Here is a 22,992-nt window from a genome sequence, read left to right as displayed (position 1 = left end):
GACAACAAACTTTGAATCAAATCAAGATGTCTGTTTCTCCAGCCTCAGCTCCAGCACGTTCATCCGCCACTTCTAACGTGGGGACAGCTGGACTGAACCAGAGCTTGAACAACTCACATCATCTGATGGATATTCTTTTTGGATGAAAGTCATGAAAAAGATACAATGTTCCATCTCAAAATCATACCACTGTGGATCAGGTTGATTCACGGTGATCTATTGTTGGTAAAGCAGACATTACATCAACCTGCAGTGGATTTCACACAGTTACTAACTTAGGTAAAACACATGTGATTGCGTTTGCACTTGGGAAGGCAAAATCTACAATAAATCACCATTGCAATAGTTGGTGCTCTTAGGCCTGAATACATACAAATATGCATTATGGCGATATACTCCTACTTGCATAACCCACAATAATGTATACCAAAAATTGTCTCCCCAAATTATGCAAGAGAACATGTCATTCCAATATTTTGTTCTCTTTTTCTATTGTCTCATCCTCACATCACATATGACAGGCCTAAACCAGGCCCACAGACTACCTCCTGGTCTCAATTACCAACTTATATTCAGTTCAGTATGTTGAGCTTTGACAATGACAACACCTATGCAGTCAAGCCTGCAAAATGTTCTTTCTTGGTGGACGCCTTTTTTACTATATAGAAGAGGTGACCCAATTCCAAAGACAAAATCTTGGCCTGGAAACCAACTTAGTGGAACAAGTTTCAATCATATATCACAGGATATCCAATTTTTGAGTACAAGATTGCAGATGTTTGACTATATAGACATGAAATATGAGTGACCTTGCATGAACTTGATAAGAATTTTTTCCTTTCTCAGACTAGTGATACCAGACCATTTTCTATCACTGAGTTTACAACATCCCTAAATATGTTACAAAGTTAATGAAACTGATATTGAGATGAATCATTGGATCTCAGCCCTCACTAACAAAACCAAATACAAGTTGCTAAACCATTATGGCCAACATTACTTTGTATTTCAATCTTTTAACAAACAAATTTAGTTGAACCCATCTATCCCTTAGGGCTTCAGAGGAAACTTTGAGAGCTGTTCCCTCCAAAGGACAATCAGATGTTGATGTAGAAAAGCATATGTTCTTACCTTCAAAAACTGCTGCAATCTCCTCAGGGTGTAAGAACTGAGTCTTTGCTAATTCCTGAATTGAAATGCTAAAATGAGTGGCTATCAATGCTCTATCAAGTGAGATCACATGGCTCTTCAGATCCACTTTTCCTATGGCTCCCACCTCATCTAGGGCTTCATATGGAATCCCAAGAATTCTTCCATGGGAAACCAATCTCCACAGACATTCCTCAAAGACCTTTTTCAAACCTTCATTTTCTTCAACAAAACACTTTCGCACAGGAGAATTGATCCATTCTATATCATCTGAAATGAAGGTTTGTCCATGGACTGTATCAATCTCACCATCCATCAAATCAATGATTTCCAGAATCTTTTCAGCAGAAGTTTTTGTCTCAATGCATTCATTTTCAAGTGGAGAGGTAAGATGTAACAGATGCTCCATCTTGAGAATTGATGGAATACATACTCCTTGTTTTTGAAAATACTGTAGTTTCTTCTCTGTAAAGACCTTTGGCACATATTCCTTGTTGATACGCTCCATGGCATACATTGTTGCCACACGATTCTCCTGCTCATCTACATCTATGATTGATTGAAGCATTATAATTTGCTGAGGGTTGAGCTGGGAAATCTTCTCCACAATTAATTCACTTTCTCCGTTTCTTGTATCATAAAAAATTGGCCATTGTAAGTGTCCACCTAAGAGTCTTACAATATCTTTCACAGAGCTATCACATTTATCTTTCAATGCTTTCCAATTCTTTGTGATAATCCTTTGAGTGAGCTGAGATCTCAGAGCCTTGAATCTTCTGTATGATTCAGGCTTTCCAATCAACACATTAAACTCTGCTTGATAAGAATCCAAATCCTCCAAGATAGAGCCTATGTCATCAGAAGGTTGAATTGCTGCAACAGATTTGAATGCTTCATCTGACAAGTTAATTGTCATGAACTCTTGCTTGTTTTGTGATTTCAATACATGGTGAAGTATCTTTGCCATACATAATCTCTTGTTCAAGTTTACTTCATCTTGATTATATGGGGCGATAGGAATATCATCCCACTCATCATTCAGTGGCATTTTGTTTTTCTTGTTGTAAGAGCTTGCTTTGATTTTCCGAGTTTTCTTTTTATGCTTTTTTGAATCTGTGGTACCTTGTGAAGATGCTTCATCTACTTCTTTTATATTCACAGACACATTGTCTGCATTATTTGCCACAGTGTTTGTCGTATCCAAGATATCACTAGATGCTCCCGTGTCTTTCTGACCAGGTTCTTGTCCTAAATGTGATCCTCTTATCACGGCAAATGGGTTGACATTGTGATATTCTTCATGGCAAGCCTCCTTCATCAATGTCGGGTTCAGCCTTTCCTTTCCTTTTGTATCTTCTTGAGTTGCTGCAATACCCTTTTGATCAACTTTTGGGGTCATAGATGATGTTTTCTTCTTACTCCACGTTACGATCTTCGGTCGGTGCAATTTCTCTTCTGACGAGTGACCACGGCCCTTTTCCGTCTCACGATTGATTGCTTTGCTTGTACGCAATTGTCCCCTCATGGGAGCTTTATGAAATCCTTTTGTTCTTTCGAGATCCCTCCCCGATTTTTTATCTCTAAAACCAGGACCGAAGTTTGAAATATGCACACGTTTCAGTCAAGGAATGATATTGGGAATCACTTTGACCCACACACCTCTCATCATGGCTCCAAGTTTGAACAGACTCCGTCTCTAGTTCTGAGAACTCTGGCTTATCAAATCTTAAATTATCTGGTTGTGCGTTGGGCTTTTCCTCACTTAGGATCCTACTTGATCCCGATTTCTGTAAATAGTGGGTTGGTTTTGAAGTTTCTATCCTTCTTTTTGTTTCGTCAATCAACCTCGCTTTTCCTCGCTCAATCTTTTCATCTCGTCTCTCGTTCATCTCCCAGTTTTTGGGAAACTCCTTTTCCTTGACCAAAAACCTGAATGTTTCAAGGATTTGTCATCAAACATAAATTCATCGTTCATCAGAGTTGTCCAAGCAGAAGGTGTAATGATGTGCTATCCACTGAATTGAGGGTATTGGAGAGTGGTCTAGCCTATCAAGAAACGAACTTACGTGTTTTGTTCGGGCCACGTGTTGGCCTTTGCGAGTGATGGCACGTAAGATTTTGCTTCTAAATTCAATTTACTACCAGTTTCTATCATATGTGGATCGCTGAATAGGAAAGCAAATATCTCGATCTGTCTGCATATTCTCTTTCTTTGAAACATTCAAGGCATGGGTCCTCACCTATATGACGTGTAAGACGAGGTACGACCTGGTCTATGGCCAGCAGCTTGAGAATGTACAGCGTCTGAGAAACGATCGATATTGTCATCTTGGGGATACCTGGGGCCTTCTGAGTTAAGACTGGTTTCCTTGCGGAGAGAGGTTTGCACGGGGACAGAATTGCTGGCTTTGATTTGAGCTGTTACCCACTCTCTAGCATCATTCTCTTTCTGGAATAGGCGTACTTCACCTAACCAGGCATCAGGCACAGCAAGTTGGGGATCTGTAATCCATTCTTCATCTCCGATCTTGCAAGGGGCGTAATAGGTCAAAGATATGCCTTTGAATTCCGGTGGACTGTGCTGAAAATTGTTCTCTTGGGATCGAAGCCCACTTTGTCCAAGATTGTTACGGCTGTTGGTAGCAAGCCTTGATAATTCTTGCATTGAAAAAACTTGAGTCACTTTCAGCGAGGAAAGACAAAACAAGATTATGCCCTTCATCGCGCTAAGATCTACACTTTAGAGGATTTCTCTGTTAACGATTTTTACCAAGAAAGGTTACCTAACCGCAAGAATCGTACTCCCGGCCGGATTCTCAGGCGCAGAGCTGGCTTTCGATCACGATTGTGAGGAGTTCAAAGATACATACAAAAGATGTTTCATCGCGGGGTACTTTGGGTTTCACGGACTTACCTCGGATCGTCTGCTTCGTCTGATGGGGTTTAGAGTTGCTTGAATTATAGATCTGAGTTGATTTTTTGAAACAAATATACACGAACACCGGAGTTTATCTTTTGCACTTGGCGTCCTTTTCACCTGGCGGGATCCATGTCAATTGCACTTACAGCTGTTTCAAGAAAGGTTGACAACTTTTTTTGGAGAAAGTTGTCTCCGCAGCGGGTAAAACCAGAAACAAAACTCGATTTACAGGTTTATTCTTTTCTGTATTCTTCCATTTAGCAGAGAGACAAAATTGGGTGAGGGACAAAACAGGACAAAACCCGGGTTTGGCACATTGGCGAGATTTTCAAAAAAAATCAATCTTTGTTGAAACAGCTGTATAAAGGCTTGGATTTTTTGGTTTCAGGTGTCAATGCGAGAGCATTCGAAGCTGCACAAAATAACGAGTCGAGTCCTGAACCCCCGCAGAGACGCCCCCCGGAGCCGCAAGCTCCGGAAAGACGCGCGCGGTTCTGGAGGGACCGCAGTAACACAGCATATCCATTTGAGTTCAGCCAAGGCATAGACAATCACCTAACTTGAACAGGGAGAGTTTCACATGACCCAATAGGATCCTAGAATGCTGGTACTAAGTTGCCTGACCAAAATTCTGACTTTTTGCTGGTCACAGTTTTTTTCTTCAAATCCAACTTTTTTGGTCAGATACATGGTTCCTGCATAAAGTACCAATTACCTGGTATATCCTTGGTACTTGGTAACAGAGCAGAAGCTCATGGCCCACTCTTGGTTAACAATGATGCTCAAGAGGACACTATTCTGAGTGGTGTGATGGCCAACACTACATGAAAAGTGCAGACCCTGGCGGATGTGGGGTTGTGGTGATGCCATACAAAACCCAAGGTCTTGCAAAAGCGGGGGGGTAATGCGGGGCCAGCGCAACCCCACACCCACAGTGTCACCTCTTTGCATGTAGTGCAAGTCAGCGGATGCAGTTGTGCACACTCACTGCCCTACAGGGCCAAGGCCAAAGGTTCAACACCACATTAAATCCGACTTTTCATGTCAGATACAAGCTGTGGACTGACTTGGAATCTGGCTTTTTTGTTCAGATGAAAATCTGTGGACAAGCTCAAAAAACTCAAAATCCAACTTTTTTGGGTCACTGTAAACATTATACATTCAATTTCCCCCAGTGGGAATGGGAAAATGATCAAGTGTACAGTTTGTCATAAAAGGATCTATCACTGCACACCTCAGCCATAAGAGCATCACCACCAGGCCGTGTAAATTGACAAATGCAGGTTGTATTCATTTTGTGTGGGAAAACAACAAGCCACCAGACCATGTAAACATCCTGCATGGGTTATACACCATCCAAATCTTGACTGAGAGAGTGCAAATCTGGACAGGGCCCAAATACTCAAGTATCACCAAAAACAAAAGGACCTTCCAACCTTTGGCCTCCAGTCACCAATTTCAACTCAAGACTTGATCACATTCCATTGTTGACCTCCAGGCAAATCTGTGATACAGGCGAAGACTTGTCAAACAGACATTGTACAGATGGGTTTTTTGCATGTCAACAGTGGAGATGCTCTAACACCCTGTAAAGACTTGGAATGTCCTCACTGAGGGATAAGGTATAAGGAAGGTTTTGGAAGATAGATGTAGATCTTCTAAGGCACATTGGAACACAAAAGGTAGTGGTGGAAGGATTTTCTAGAACCAAAGTATTATTATATTACAAACTGACTCCAGAGGAGATGTTGACAAAGATTAGTCAAGGATCCTTCATAAAGAAAATGAATAAGATAATATAATGATGAATATACAACTTACCTGAACCCAAAGGAGACATTGACAAAGATTAGTCAAGGATCCTTAAGGAGTCATAATAGAGTGGTGTCATGGAAGGAAAGTACATGAAAGGTTGAGTCTTAGGGCACGTTTGGTACAGCTTATTTTAAGCTACTTACTGCATTTTCACAAATGCTTGTCCAATTGAAGCAAAAGAAATTGCTGCCAGTTGGACCCATTTGTGAGCTGGACCGTTAATGAGGGTCTGTGCATGATCGGGGCTTGGGCTTTTCTAGATCTGAGCTTTCATTTTGCTGTTACTTGAGCAAAGAGCCAAAGAGCTCTGCCCAGCTACCCAATCCCCCATCATCAATTCCATCAACCACCTACTACACTCCCAATCAGCCACGTCAGCAACACTTCAGCTCAGGAATCATGCGTGAATTGTTCGAGTGCGATTTTGAGATCTGCATCTACACCAACCATGGTGACAGCAGGAATCCAAAATGGAAGACCTACACACTAAAAAGGGGTAACATTTTGTTAGAAATTAATCCAAATCAAATGACATTTCTCAATCTACAAGCAACTGTCAAGCGGGACTGTAATAACAAAGACAATGAACTAGGTGACCTGATTATGACCGACTTCAATTCAGATGAGAAGCGCATCAAATGGATTGCAACAATCTCAGGGCGAAGAGGTTGGTCAAAAACCCGGGGAAATCAGGTTCATTGTGAAGAACAGTTTCAAGCCTGGGCCCATGAGGTATTGAAGGTATCATCTCAAACAGGTGGTCTTTATTTACTGATGGACAAGCCTGTGTTGAAAGTTAATTCTCAAAAGCAAGTGAGTAGTTTCCTTTTGGTCTTTTTCTGCTTCAAGCTGATTGCTTTCTCTCTTTTAAGAACGCTTCTTTAGCCTCAACTTGTCGCTTATGGTCTGTTGGAGATCAAAATAATGTCGGGGTGGGTGGCCAGTTGACTTTTGTGCAATTTATACACTCTGATTCTTTTCTTTATACACCCAGAATATGTGCGATTCAGACAGTCATGAAATTGATATCTTAGCCCAGGATCTTCAAGCTCAAAGCGTTTTACGACACGATTTGGATTGCTTTTTCCGTGTATATGAGATTCCTGGTGATGATGATGGATATGTGTTAATGTCACCAGGGAATTCTCAGAAATGGGCCAAAGAAATTGTACGTACCAATGGTCTTTATAACACAGTGTTTATGACTGATCTCAAATTTCAACTTCTCAGTTAAACCCTACAGTTCACGGTGTTTCACAGATCAGTCCACCAAGAGGCCTGCGAGAATGTAAGAAAGGAACACTCAAGAAAAAAAGTATTCAAACATCTTATAATCAAGCTGTGGTGGGTCCTTCCCATGGTGTCATTCAGAGACCACCTAGAGGTTCTGCTCCGATGGAAAACTACATCAGATTTGTTGGAATTAACAATCCAGTTGAAGTCAATGAAATTCTTGACCTTTTCAAACCCCATAAGATTCAAGACTATCACAACTTTCACAAAACCGAGGGTTCAATCACCAAAAGCAATCTGTTGGGGTAAGGTATTCCAGGTGGCATAATCAGTGGTGTATTGTTTTCTATCTCAAACAAAGATCTTCTTCAACACAGTGTCTTATTTTTGTCTATTTTCTTTATTCTATTGTATCTTATTGATTTGGCTTCTTTATGTTCTTTATTCTATTTTTTTATCGATTTGGCTTCTTTATGTACTGATGATCAATCGATAATTGATTGATCTTTTTCATTTTTGTCTATCTTCTTAATTCTGATCAATCAAGATCCTTCAAGATCTAATGCAAGTGCAGCAACATTTTGATCAATATTTGACTTGATCAAAGTTGAATTAATCAAAAGGAAATAGTGAGGTGAGGAACTTGAGATCTAAAAGTCAATCAGTCGATAAAAAAACAGGGACTTGAGATTTCACATTGAAATGGAATCAATCGGTTGATACAGATTGAGATGGGATTGATCCATGAAGATCATATAAAAAACTCGATGATTTACAACTACAAGGAACTGATCAAGCTACAAAGACGTAGATTTCACACACAATACAAAAACAACATTGAAATGGAATTGATCAATCAATAAAGATTGAGATGGGATTGATCCATGAAGATCATATAAAAAACTCAAAAATCAAAATGGAAAAACTTCTAAATGAGATCCATGAGATCCATGACCATCATTCCTGGAGGCAATAGATACCTACTATTTGCATATAGAGGGGCAAGCAGTTCAGGAGTGATGGCATCCATCGCTGTCTCTCTGATTGGCCAATTTGCATCTTCATTTGCATTCTCAAGGATGCGAATTCTCTTGAAGCGTGATTTGATCACAGAGAAACAGTACTCAATGGGATTGAGCTCTGGACAATATGGTGGTAGGTATACCAGTACTACACCTTCACCAGACACCATTTCAGCTCAAGAATAACCACTGAATAAGAGTAAACAACCAAAAACTCACCTGCTGCCTCACAGAGCTCAGCTACTCGTCCATTGTGATGAATTGAGCAGTTGTCCATCACCAGCACACTGTTGGGATTTGGATAGGGTTGCATTTGTGGCAGCTGTCCAACATGAAAGGAAAAAAGTGAGGACGTAAAAATGATACAGGATATCCTTCAATCACGTACCAGTTGGAACTCCAAGAATGATTCAAATTTCTTGCGATTGATACTGCCCTCTCGGACTGTCAATGCCAAAAGACCGTTCAATCCGATTGCAGGAAGTAGAGAGTAGCGGCGAGGATTGTTTCTTTGGACCCATCGATAGACTCGTTCCCCAGCTTTTGAATGACCATTTACACGTAGCAAGTCCCTTTCACATATTGAGCTTTCATCTGATGCAAGATGATTGACTCAGCATGGTGATTCCTTCAAGTATAAGTGGAAAACATACTAGTAAACACAAGCATCTCAGCTGTTATGTCTTGCATACTTTCAATATACTGAGCTTTTCTTTGAAAATCTTTGTTGACATGAGATGTGTTGGCTTTCTTTGAGGTAAGGTGTAAGCAATGATTGAGTTCGTTAGCTAGACACTCAACACTAGGAAGTGCTCCAGTATTGTCGTAGAGCTTTTCCCGGATCTCGTCTAGAAAGAGGTCAGGTGATACAGCTACCAGCTCATTCAAAAAGTCGCGGTCCTCGTCATCAAGCAAAGTTTTTTGTCCTTGAGTTTGGTATCCTTCAGGATCTCTGATCCCTTGCCGAGTTTCTTGATACAGATCCATCCAACGTTTGAAAGAACGTTCACAGATGTTTGCATGGAGCTCATCACGGATCTTGTCAGTGGCTTTGCCTTCAAGGATTTTGATAACTGCAAGAGCCTTGATTCAAGGGGTGTACTTGACAAATGGCATTGATTGTGGAGATTGTGGTTGATGTGGTTGCTGAATCAAATGGAGGCTGATTGATTTGACTGAAAGCGCGCTCAAAACTGAGCTGTGATATGGGCAGAAGCTCTTTGGATCTTTGCTCAAGTAACAGCAAAATTAAAGCTCAGAGCTACAAAAGCTGAAGCCCCGATCGTGCACAAACCCTGTTTAACAATCCAGCTCACAAATGGGTCCGACCGGCAGCAATTTTTTTTGCTTTGATTGGACAAGCATTTGTGAAGATGCAGTATGTCAAAATTTGACTTTCATAAGTCAAATTTCAAAAAGTCCGTTTGGCAACAAACTTTTTGAACTTTTCAAAGCTGCTTATGGGACCCATAAGTAGCTTATTTTGCTACTTATAACAAAGAGCCAAAGAGCTCATTATTTTCCAATAAGCTACTTATTTGACCCAACATCTCGATCACTTTTCTTGTTTTTAAAAATAAAAATCTACAAGTCCCGTCTTCCATACCCCCCTGTCCGCACTTCAATTCACATCAATGTCATCGTCAAAAGACATCTTGATTTACTCACTTGTTGTTTTCAAATGGCACATGTTGCATCTTCCATACCCCCTCTCTATCTTTGAAGTGATTTAACGTGTAGTTCAGCATTTTGGATTTGCAAGACAAACAATGTTTATGATTTCTTGCAAAAGGGTTTTCAATTTAAATGATATATCAATCCACATTTGATCAATCCTTGACAAATCAATCGAATCTCTAGACAAGAAAATTGCTTCTAAAGTAAACCAATGGGTTGTTCTGGAACTAGAGGTGAAACAAAGAAAAGTGAAAGTAAGAAAAAGTGAAAAGATATGGAACATTCAACCAGATTTTTGCTGCCAAACAAAATTTGGCTCTTATGTACTTTTAAGTTGACTTTTTGATAAAAGTCAACTTAAAACAAAAATCAACTTTCCAGGGTCAGAAAGTTTGTACCTTTTAAGAGGTACAAAATTTTGTAAGTCATACCAAACGTGCCCTTAGGGAATATGGTGTTAATTATGCCTTTTTGTAATGTAACTTATCAAGGGACATTTCACACCCACACTAAATATGTACAGCAGGCTGGGTGAATGAGTTGCTATCATGTACATACAGACCTGCTCATTTCTCTGCTCATCTGGGTAATTGAATCATATGTAATACATGCTGTAAATCTCTTCAGCTTGACAAAAGCATGTCAAACATTGACTACATACACTGACTCAAAGCTGTGGGGTAATCATCAAGTAAACTCCATGCAACACACTTTCTGTTACTGTCAAATGGCTTCCAGAGTATTGCCTGAGTAGCTATGAAGGTATACGTAGTCAAGTCTTGGGATAATTTTGTCACACTGTAAAAAGTTACATGATGTATCACATGTGATTTACTTATTTGGATGAGCAGGGAACTGAGCAGACCTGTATGTACATGATAGCCACATAAATACTCAGTCTGCTGCACATATGTAGTGTGGGTGATATTGCGCATATGTACAGTTGGTGACAAAAAGTTTATGTACCTCAACTACATATGTATTAGTGTAGCCCAGGCTATGGGTACTTTGTATCTTGGATAACTTCTCCACACCTCATCCAGAACAACTCTGAAAATGAAGAATTGCACCCTTCCTCCCACTCAGAAGAATCTATCATTTATATGCACAAAGTTGAGATTCCTGGCACTCAAATTGCCAAGAAAATTGGCCATCCCAAGTCAACTGTCTACACAGTGATCTACAACAACCGCAAAAGATGCAAATCAACCATCTCAAGAACGCTTGGACAACCAAAAACGTTCTCGGAATGTGATCAGCAAACCTTAAAGCGGGTGATCCAACAAAACCAAACATGCTTTGGCTGCCTCTATCACTAGCAAGCTACCCATAAAAGCCATTATATCAACTGTTCAATCCAAGATTCAGCGACTTGACTTTCACTCTTGAGTTGCCATGGTCAAGCCTTATCTCAAGAGCAAGCACATTCTTAAGTGTCTTGAGTTTGCTAGAAAACACAAGGATTGGACTTACGACAATTGGAAGAAGGCCATTTGGACCAAGGAATCCTCATTCAAAATTGGAAAGTCTGCAAAGAAGGTTTGGGTGTGGCGCAAACCAGGTGAAAAATACAACAAGAACTGTGTGGCCTCAAGTTTCAAGAGTGGAAGGACTTCAGTAATGATATGGGGGGATTTCACAGCTGAACTTTTCTTACCAATGATAGTAATGCCGGTAGGGAGTCAAACTGGAGCCGACTTTATTGATTTGGTGTATTGTTGGATTATCAAACCACTCATCACTTCACCTAACTGTCCACCAGACCTCATATTGATGGAAGATGGAGCCCCAGTACACACAAGCACAGTTGCAAAACAATGGAGGGATGAACATTCAATTAAAAAGCTAGATTGGCCTGCAAATATTGCAGACCTTAACCCAATCAAGAACATTTGGAAAATCATTAAAAAAATGTCTTGGAAAAGCACCAACCTAGAACCATTCAAGAAATGTGTGAAGCACTGTATACCAAGTGGACAGCAATCCCTCAGAGCAAGTTTCAAGCATTAGTTGAGTCTATGCCTGATTGAATAAAGGCTGTTCTCAAAGCAGAGGGCGGACACACTTGCTGGTAAAAGTTGTTGTATTTTAGAGTCTAAATTACATTTGTGAATCCTGAAATTCATTCATATGTACTCTGATCAGTGGCCATCTAGACCATGTAATTACAGGTAAAGCAGTAGTGAGATCAAGAGCTAGATAAGGGCATGTTCGGACACTGCGACAAGATACTATCTGACAAAATTTCACATCAAAAGTGCTACATAGTGCCAGATAGTATCTTGGTCCAAACTTGACCAGATATTCAAAATCTGATTGCCGTTTGGTTTGAATATTTGACGTCAAGATCTGGTTGTCAAGATCAAGATATTGGTCCATATTGAGATACAGCCTTTTGGCTGTATCTCAAGCCAATATCTCATTGTGCCCCAACCCCAATCCCCATCCATCCTTCTTTTCTTTCTTGTTTTGTCATTGCTCACACACCACTCCCCTTTGGACTTCCCAATATTACCTTCTCAATGCTCACATTGGCTCCCTTGCTCAGCCATCCTCACAAACTCATCCCCTAGCTATTCATTAACTAATGTTCCTTTCTTTTTGTTCACTTGGCTTCTTGTATCTTGTCTTGTTCTCTTCGAACCAAGCCTTCCATCAAGACTATCAAATAATTTTCATTTGCTCAAGTTGTTTATTTGATCTAGTTTTCCTATGTACTATGCAGTCTGTTATGTCAATTCTCTTCTTATCAATTCACTCTTTTCCCAGGATTAAATCTACTTTGGTAGTCAATCGAGTTCTGAATTGAAAGAACTTGTTTGTTTGATTTTCATTTTAATGATTTCCTGTTTTGAGTGTGGTCATGAGGATCAAACTGCTTTACTTGAATTGAGTGGAAGCGGATATGCTGTGATGCTTAGAAGATTCAATTGAATAAAAAGTGTCTAGATACAACTTGATATTGTGATCACCAAACAGCAACCTGATCATGATGAGCTCAACAGACGTCTGTTGACATTTTTTGAATAGCTATTTGGTGATCTCTATATGCAATATAAGACAATCTTGATGTGCCCCTTGAGATAGGGGGAAACTGAAATCCGGTGGTCAGGTCAGATAATATCTGAAAACGGTCCAAACGGGCCCTAAGCTTGCTGAGAGGTACCAAATTGGTGAGTTATGGTACAAGTACCACCCTAGACATCATTCAACTTCCCCAATTTGGAAGAGGAAAATGATTAATAGTACAGTTTGTCATATAATAATCTAATACTGCATACCTGAGCCATTTCACCCACACTACATATGTGCAGCAAGCTAAGTCAATAGTTGTCTATCATGTACATACAGGTCTGCTCAGTTTTTTGCCCATCAGAATAAATAAATCACATGTTATACCACATGTAACTTTTTTGACTTTGAAAAAATTGTCCCAAAAATTCACTACATATAATTCTGTAGCTTCCCAGGAAATATTGTTGAAGCTATTTCATAGTAACAGAAAGGATGTTACATGCAGCTGAGTTGATGAGATTACACCAAAACATTGAGTCAGTGTATGTAGTCAATCTTTTGAATGGTTTTTTCAACCTCAAAAAAGCTACAGCATGTATCCTGATGAGCAGATAACTGAGCAGAAATGTATGTACATGATAACCACATATCCACTGAGCCTGATACACATATGTAGTGTGGGTGTTATGGCTCAGGTGTGGAACGATAGATCATTTTATGACAAATCATACTACCAATCAGTTCTTCCTGCCCAGTTGGGGAAGTGAATAATGTTTTCAGTGTACGTAAACTCTTTGTCACTGACTGTACAGTGGTAGATCCTTGTATGACAAACCCCATTCCCACTTGGGCATAATGCATAATGCATAAAGTGGTCAGAAGCATCCAAGACCCAGGAGACAAAAATTGTCAGCCCTGACTACTAAACCAGAGTACCAGAAATGGGGGATGTACCATAATAAAACATTTAAAAGTAGCAATTAAAACTCAGGGCTCACTTTCAACAGTCAAGTTACATATGGTTGAGCAACACGTGCAAAAATCACATCAAAAAGTGTTTACCAAACAGTGTTTACAAACACAAATTTGGTGAGAACCCAAGCTACACATATTCCATGGCCATAAAATGTACGTAACAAGTGAAATATACTTACAACCCAATTATAGTGACTATGTTACTGTAATTGTTCTAACCTGAGAGCCACAATTTGTGCACACTTGTAGTCCAAAGAAAAGGTTCAGACTATATAAACCCTGAAAACCCAACCACTTTGAGGAGAATCACATTATCACATTATCATTCAACTATTACAGAAATTTCTTCTATTCATCTTCCTACAAATCTTTAAACTTTGGTTATTGATTATCAAACTTTAGAAGGCCTGATTCTGTGAACCTTGAAACTCCAACTTTGTGTCTTGTTGCTTATCTTGTGTGCTCATTCAACTTTATTTCTGTTCATTTGATGGAATTACTTGTAAGAAAGTAGTCCTTGGGTGCTACTTATATCAGATTTGGGATTAGTCTGTACTAAGAAACTCTAAATCTACAAGGAAATCTCAATTAGTCAGAGTTTAAAGTTCCCGGTGTTAAAAAGACTTAACACTACTTTTACTAATCTTTCTTTGTGCAAGAAGATGATCAATTCGGGATTGAAAACTGCACACCAGTTGCTCTTATTTTTAATTGTTGTAAGAAACAATTATTAACCCAAAATCCCTGGGCAAAATCTTGAACTGAAAGGTAATTGAACTGGAGTCTTCACTTGTTTTTTCAAGTAAAACTCCAGAGCCCATGTGTCTACCTGCTCAAACTTGTGAATACTAGTCCTCAAAAGTTTATTAGAAGGTTAGTTAACTTCTATCATCTTTCTTACTGAGTTTACTAGCCTCACAGACACTATTAGGCTCACAAAAATCTACCTTTTTTGTCAGACGCCCTGGTAGGAGCATTCCATAGCTCAGTGTCAAGAGCCACTTAAACCCAACGTGATGTACTGGATACATAATGAAACCACCCCAAGTTTTGACCACAAGTTGATGCATGACTGGACAAGACTCACAGCTACATACACATCAGCTCAGTTATCTGTTCATCTGGATAGGAAAATTACATGTAATACATGTTGTAATTTTGCTCAGATTGTGACAAGCATTTTGAAAAATTGACTACATATATCACAATGACTACTCAGGCAATATTTCTTAGGCTGTGTAACAGTAACAGAAGGGGAATCTGGTCCCTGGGACCCAGATTCAGTACTGATTGCTACAAGACCAGGGGACTCATTATCTCTAGAAATAAACCTTCAAGCAGCAAAGCTTCCTCCTTTTTGAGTAGTCTAAAGCAGTCTTCAAGATCTTAGGTTTACCAAAGTTTGAAGCCTTCCTCCTACAGTCTCACAAGGTTACACTACGCCAAATCAATAATATACCATGGAGTTTAGAAAAGTCAAGATGTAGAAAATTCTCAGCAATGCATGAGAGGTAGGAAAAATTCGAAGAAAATATGGTTGAATCAGTCTTTGATATCCCATCATGTTGCATATTTTTTCATATTTTTACCTTGAGTTTTGAAGATGTTACATAGAAAAATGATTTTGGGGTGTATTTGGTCAGAAACTCAAATTTTGGCCAAAACTACCCAGGCTTGGGCAGAAACTTTTCAACAATCACAAATACAACAATTTTCTTTCAATCAAACTGGCAGTTGCAGATTATGAGAGGCCGCATACTGGATCTACAGTTTCCATTTGGATGCTAAAACCCTTGCGGGACAGATTTATAAGGTTTTCTAGCTTTGCTGTTGGGGATGTTGATTGCTGTACCTTCTTCATTTTTGGATACACACCACTCATTCTAATGTGTATCTGGTAAATTAAAAATGCAGCTTTCAGAATGTGCAGACATTCCAGATGTTGACACAAAATTGACAATTTGATTGGTCTCACAAGGTTAATGCCTCCATGAATGCCAGCTTTGGACATAAACTGAGTCTCTGACCGAATATACACTGCTGCCGTAAAAATCTTTAAAAATATGCAAAATGATGGGCACACACAGGGGAATGCAACCCTTATTTTTCCATATTTTTTTGACCCCTTCTGCCTTGTGTATAATTTTCTATGTCTTTTTAATTCTTTAAACTCAGCGGTAAATTTGCAATCTGGCGTAGTGTTAGAGCACATTAGCTCTTCACTTCCCTTTCCCTCTCTCTTCCTTCCTCAAACCCTCTCCTTAGAGGTCTATAAAGAAGTCCCATGTCCAACGGGTCCTTGATTAGTACACCCAGCACACCTGAAAAAGAGTGGCACACTCACTGGACCTCTGTCAACAATGTATTGGCAGGAGGGTATACTGATGGTTAGGGGAGATAACTTATGTATTTTATGTCCAACCACAACAGTGTGAAGTTTGGCCTGTCAAAAAACCTGCATATTGAGATGATATCAGGTGTATCAAAAGTTTTGCCTCCAATGTATTCAGCATAAAAACAAGCAAATTTGAATGAACCTCACCTTATCCACTTCTGAAGGTTCTTGAGGAGCTATGAAGTCAAGGAGGATCATCATGCTGATCAATAAAATATGTAGGCTTTATTGAATCAATATGAGCCAGGAGCATCAAATCATTCTCTTCAGGAAGGGGCTTTGGTACAACTGACTACATCTAATCTTGCATGTAATATCTTCAAAGTGGATGTTTGGAAGAATTCGGATTGAGCTGGAGCCTTCAAGAACTAAATGCGCAGTTTGGACTGGATGGACTCCTGGTGCTCCCCAGATTTTCCAAGAATCATGTGGGTATTTTCTTGATGTCCCAACCAAAACTTTGATAGGGGTAAGGGACCCCTTTGGGTGGCCAGAGAGAAGGTTTTGGGGGCTGTGAGTGTTGTGGATACGCTGTAGAGAATGAGAAACTTCATTGGAAGGTCTGTTAGAACTAATGCTCAGAATAACAAAGTGAGAGTGATACTGAGGATAACAGTGATTAACAAAAGGTGTGGAATCAAAAGAAAGAAAAACTACTAAAAAGGCTAACCTGTCCCAAGCGGGCAATGAAATGTTGAGGAAATGAGCTTGAAAGTAAGAGAGTAAAAAGTTCAGATGAAGAAAAGGGGAACAACATTTGTGAACAGATGAAGAGTACATATAGGTGAAAAACTTCATCTCTCCTTTCCCCAATCCAGTCAACTCTCTCTTCAACTCCATGTTTCATCCCTGACTCTTCCTCAACTACATTCATCCCAATCCATCCATAAGAAGTTCAACCTGTGGTTGACTAATAGGTTACCGGTGATGGTGAAGTAGTCATATTGGCTTCAAGAGAGAATATACCCAATTATCACAGTAAAAGGAAAAATAGGATGGGAAAGGAGCTGCTTACCAACCTCTAGGATCTGAAACCAGGCCGTTTACACACCCCACTAAATCAACTTAATCAGGTCAAATCAACATGACTAGACATCCTGAAGATAATTGTGAGGACCTCAAATCATTATAGGACAACACTATTTGGCAACCAATTTTGTAAACCCGATGCCCTGTCAGGTTTTGGTACTTATCTGCGCTTCTCTCACACAACCCGGACCCGACTCTGCCAAAGTTGACCGCAGCCGCAGTGAATCTGGGCATCAAACAACTTCGCAGTATCAATTTCCGGAATAGGGCACTTCAAAGTGGGAATGCGGGCTACCACATTACCTCCGATCACATATTCAACCAGGCTACACCTCCAACCTCCTCATTGCTTGCACTTCAGCCCTCTCCTAACACTTCTGTTGATGCAAAGCTGGATCACTACGCTACTCAACGCTATCCGGACCAATCCGGATAGCGTAGATGGGGAAGCTAACATATTAACTCAATAATGTTTTTCCTGGCAGCCGTGAGCTAACACTTTTGAAGTAGCGTAACTTGGACAAGCTAACACAAAAATTGCCATTACAATAACGTAGTTGTAATGCGCTACAAAAACGCGTTAACAGCTAAGAAAACGTAAAAAAACACTAAGCAGATCAATCGACTTTCCCATAGGCCATGTCAGCAAGGGCTTGTAATTCGGCCCATTGACTTCCACTCAATCTGACACCTCCACGTAGCCACATTTGGCTTCCTACAAGCCTTTAAATATTACACGGTCGAAGTGATCCTCAATTGCTTGCACAAACATCAGCTGCTGCTGAAAAGGTGCGCTCCGCGGGAGCCGACGATCTGCAGCAAGCGAGATAGTTGCCAGCGAGTGATGCAAGAACTGGGTACTTGGTTTGCTTGTTCTGTTTGAAAGAACAAAAGTGAGTACTAAGAGAGAGAGAGAGAGAGAGTAAGTCTTCAAAAGATGGACTTACCTTCCACCGAGCAAGGATACTATGAGGATCATGAGATTGATCCTCGGGTATGAAATCTTCATCTTTGAAATAAGATTCTAATTCATTGACATCTGTATTTGAAGTTTTCTTCGAAGTTTGATAGACACAAGTGTGATTTTGAGTGTGAGCTTGGGGTGTTATTGTTGGTTCAAGACTTGGAGTTGCAGGTTTTGTCATTGTTGCCTTTCGTTCATCGTACATTTGAGAGAGTAACACTTCGGCGTCGATCGCAATTGCAGGATCGTGAGGGAATGATGATCGGAAGAAATCAATTCCAAGCATTGGGTTGAGTAAGGCAGCCATAACAAGCGGCTCGCATTTGAGAGCATTTGAAAGATAAGTATTGGTTTTCTTCAACATCGCTTTGAGCATCACGTGGAGCCCTTTGCCTTCACGGTAAGAGGCCGGCTTCTCAGTGAGTTGTGTCTTAAGTTCAACAAACTCGGACAGCACTAAAGCACCGGTTGGTGCATCACCTTCCATCCTCCTGGTTATGTGCAAAAAGGGCTAATAGCAAAAGTAGGGCCTGCATCAGCTCAAAGTATTGAGATAGGTATTTTGAATACTTGTACATACCTCCAGAACATCAGGAAGGCAGCGTAGTGTGGCCCACTCAAATGGTGCCATTTGTTTTTCGTGAAAATAGCCGTGTGGCTTGCCGTTTTCGCGGCGACATCGGCTTTTAGATAAGACCAGCTCTAAGTCTTCTTTGAGCATTTGATCAATCACCTGATGATGTAAAACAAATTATAAATATAAGTTGAAGAATGAAATCGAGATTGAAATTGAGATTCATAGGAAACAATAGACAACACACCGATCGAGCATTATAAGCTTTTTCGAGAGCTTGATACTCACAGCCCCAGCGGATCCCATAACCAGGGATAATCATAGGGACTTTGATATCCAGACATTGTAGAACTCCTACGCAGTGTAGCGTAGGCTGAGCCGGAGAGGGTAAGAATCACCACCTGTGAGAGCGGATGAAACTACGGGTGCGGTGAAGCTGCCCTTGACCTTTTGTTGCAGTTCGAAAAGAACCAGAGCAATCTAACAACTTTCTATCTTCAAGAATTTTTCCCGCAAAACTTTGTTTATCCCGTAGATGGATGCGCAAAGTCTGGCGGAGCCTGGCGATGTACAGTACACGCCTACACAACGTCTACAGCCGGAGTTATGCAAATTTCGATTTTTTTACTTCTTTCAGATTTTGAGACCGCAATGTACTGTTACAATTGGAGAGGGGGGAGATGGTTTTGTCGGCGGCGGGGATTTTCCAGAAATTTGGTACTCTGACCCAAGTTTAACAATTTATAATTGTTTCGAATAAACTGACGAAGTTGAGTCCAGAAGGGATTTTTAAAATTGGCGGATTTGGTGAGAGAAAGGGATTCGAACCGGTGCTCGAGGTTGGCCCCGAGTTGTTTGAACTTTCACAAACAGTGACACAGATAACACAAATAAAAAAATAATAAAAAAATAATAAGACCAACGTCTTCTCCCTGGCTCAGCAACCGATCAAGACTTCAATATCAAACAATCAAACACTACGCTCTCAACAACTTATCAAGAACACAATCAATCACTCAAACGATTTGCTAGTCTTATTTTAAAACAATAAAAAATTCATCAAGCCACTTATTTTATCTTTTAAAGAACAGAACACACAAGACACTCAAGAATTCAAAAAGAAACACTTCGATTCTTTTAATTCACTTTCTTAACTCGATCACAAAAAAAAGAAAAATTCACTGATTCACACCCCCCACACGAATCCCCTTCATATGCTCAAGAAGTCCTCCCTTTTATACCCTCATCGTACTCCCAAAACCTCGCATCAGCCAAGTCCTCCTTCCCCATCTTTCTTCAACCTTTACTCCGATCGCAACCGGATTCCCGTTCGATTCTCATTTAGGTTTCTATTCACCGGTACTTACTCTCTTTTTCTTCTTGCTCATCCTTTTATTACTCAACTCATGCTGATCACCTCACTCTTCCTTTCCCCAATCTTTTATTTAGGTTCTATATACCACAATTTCTCCCATCTGCTCGATCTGTGATGGTGGACATCCCATCCAGCTTGTCTCCACCTCTACTTCAACCTTTCCCTCCAATCTCGATCCCATCTTCGAATTCGAGGTAAGTCTTTCACTTCTCTTTTCCTATTTATCTTTAACTTTCTTTCATTCATTTGCTAACTTAATTTTGTTCTTTTCTGTTCTTACCAGTCTTCTTCCTGCTCAATCACTTGCTGACCTTCTCGATTTCTCCACCTCCAGCTCCCCAATCGATCGAACCCATACTTTCATAAATCTGAATCAATTTGCCCCATCAAACCCTGCTTCATCAAAACCCACATCCGATAAATCTTCTTCCGGAACTCTTTTCGTGGTTTCTCAAGACAATTTTACCTTGCTCCTACTCCACTCTTCAACTCCCATACTCAATCTTAAATCTTAATCTCTATATCTCTTCCTCGATTTTGACTTCTAACCTTTAACTGTAAGTTCTTTTCTCGATCGATCTCTACTTCAAGAATTTTACTGACTCTTATCTAATTTAATTTGTTTATTTCATATCTTAATCTTCCTTTTCTAGGTACCCCTCGATCATCCTCCAGCCCACAAGATTCGATTTTGACTTGACTTGCTTTCACCTCAGCTTTCTCACCACCACCCTCATTCACTTCTCTTCATCTTGACCATATTCCAATCACAACTTTGATTTAAATTTCTTATTTAGGTTATTTAATTTTTCTATCAATTTTTACTCAAATTCAAATGTATCAAACTTTCTTTGTTTAATGTAATATCTTTCAACTTCATTCATTTAATGTGATCATAATATGCAACTCAATATATGAATTGAACCAAAAAAAAAATTGTTCTTCTATTTGCTTGAACTCTCGATCTGCTGAGTCTGGAGACAGTCATAATGGTGAGTAAAAATAACAACAACCAAAGTTGAAAGATCAGTTGCCAACTCAGAGCTTCAGCTATAAATTGCTGAGCTCAAAGTTGATCTGATCACCACAACGTTCAGAGACTCTTTTGAAGTTTGCGCGCCAGGACGAGGATCGTGTAATGCGTCTACAGATCCATTTCACCTGGTGAAATTCACATCGATCAGTTTGAAACGTTAGGAGATTAATTACACATAGAGATCTGATTTTGAACACACCTTTTCTTGAATGGTGTTGAGAATCTCAGCCGATACTGAATTGCGCACACCTGACTCAGGTTCCACAAAATCGATACCCAGAGAATCACTTCCGGGATTTGGAAGTGAATCAAGAGGGCCCTGCATCTCTTCAAACTCGTCATCGAGTCGGTCAGCTTTATCCCAAGTATCTTCATCAGTATGTTGAGTCGAATCCGGTAAGTCATCATCATTTGGCTCGTCTTCGTTGCTGCTTTCGGCCTCAACTTCCTCATCGATAATAGGAAGGGTGTTGATTTTGGGGAACAAGCCCAGTGTGGCGCGCTTGATTGCACGAGGTGCGACTGTCTTGATACCAAGGGCATTCAACCCTCCATTTACGACGAGTTGCAAGATGTGGCAAAAGCACTTGATTGACATGGATTCTGGTTTCCATTCAATTGGGGGGTCTTCGTCTGTTAAGGCTTCTTCAAAAATTCGATGCATTTCAATAGCCATTGTGTTGTTATTGGAACCCGAGTCCGTTGTCTGTGCCAATAAGTAGATATCTCCAAAAGATTAGCTAAACTGGAAAAACGAGTTCGTAAAAGTCAAAGTACTTATCTTATGGCTCAAGCCATGTTTTAAAAAGACGTTGGCCAAAGGTTGCACCAGCCAAACTCCCTTATGATGCCATGGAATCTCATGGAATGCACTTCAGAGTGAGATGTCAAACAACATATTTCCAATCTTCGTTGATGTAAGTAACCGACGCCGTTATAAACCCATACCGATTCCCTCGAGTAGTCCACACATCATGGATTACCGTGAACTTTCTGGGTAATGCCTGTGTCAAACAAAAGGAAACAAAAAACGATCAGATTGAGCAACGATAGAGATAAAGATTATAAAGGAAAAACACACACCTTCAGCTCATCTATCACAGAGGTGCGTAATGATAGGTACAGACGGTTGGCTTCTTCAGCAGCCCACTTCCGTCCAAAGAGCTTGGCCTCCGATCGAGCGTATCTAAATGCTTGCTTGAGTAACGGATCCTGAATTCGTAACCACGGTATTGCATGATGAACCTGCCACATTGAGAGTAACTGATTTAAAACTCGGTTGTCGAACTTCTCTCGGCCGACAAATTTGGTGATCAAGACTTGAGTGTCCTTCTCTTTGGATTTCTTGAGAGCACGTTGCTGGGAAACCGAAAGGGGGAGTTTGTGACCGGCTGCAATGGCTAAGGCTTGATTGGGACACCCATGGCCAGACCTTCCTGCCTGTGATGAACCGTCACGGTGGACCTTAAGGTTGAAGTCAGAAGTTAAAGAAATCCGTGCCCTCTTTTTACACCATAAACATAAGTAAGAAAGAGGTTTCAACAATTTGTCCTATAGAAGAAACATTGTCGTACCAATCACCATCAGTACATATCAAATGAAGAGCTACTTATAGACATCATGAACCAGATAAAACAGATGAACTCACATTGTTGTCCTCGTGATATGGTGTTCCAAAATGCAAACTTGGTTTCTCATACCCATCATCATCAATATCTTTCCGGCGGACTCGGTTGTTTTCCTCATCAGAACATTGGGTGAGATCAACCTCGGGCTTGGTGCGCATAAAATAGAAGATACATGAAAAAGATGG

The 22,992-nt window shown here is 40.2% G+C and overlaps 2 protein-coding genes across 2 annotated transcripts; one reads left to right on the top strand and one right to left on the bottom strand.

Annotated features, from left to right (window-relative positions):
- Positions 1–976: 976 nt before the first annotated feature.
- On the bottom strand, positions 977–3,814 carry MELLADRAFT_109217 (uncharacterized protein; the record flags this gene model as incomplete). The annotated part of the gene is made up of 5 exons (XM_007413141.1): positions 977–1,077; positions 1,132–2,729; positions 2,809–3,078; positions 3,216–3,314; positions 3,390–3,814. The coding sequence occupies 5 exons, from the start codon at positions 3,812–3,814 to the stop codon at positions 977–979; spliced, it is 2,493 nt and encodes an 830-aa protein (XP_007413203.1).
- A 15,908-nt stretch (positions 3,815–19,722) lies between these two features.
- MELLADRAFT_56873 (uncharacterized protein) lies at positions 19,723–21,069 on the top strand (the record flags this gene model as incomplete). Its single annotated transcript, XM_007413271.1, has 4 exons — positions 19,723–20,127; positions 20,218–20,337; positions 20,427–20,700; positions 20,797–21,069. The coding sequence occupies 2 exons, from the start codon at positions 20,258–20,260 to the stop codon at positions 20,656–20,658; spliced, it is 312 nt and encodes a 103-aa protein (XP_007413333.1).
- Between the last annotated feature and the right edge of the window lie 1,923 nt (positions 21,070–22,992).

Source organism: Melampsora larici-populina, assembly GCF_000204055.1.
Source record: "Melampsora larici-populina 98AG31 unplaced genomic scaffold MELLAscaffold_35, whole genome shotgun sequence".
Taxonomy (NCBI): domain Eukaryota; kingdom Fungi; phylum Basidiomycota; class Pucciniomycetes; order Pucciniales; family Melampsoraceae; genus Melampsora; species Melampsora laricis-populina.
The sequence above is the reverse complement of the archived record's forward strand: the minus strand, read 5'-3'. Positions and strand labels throughout refer to the sequence as shown.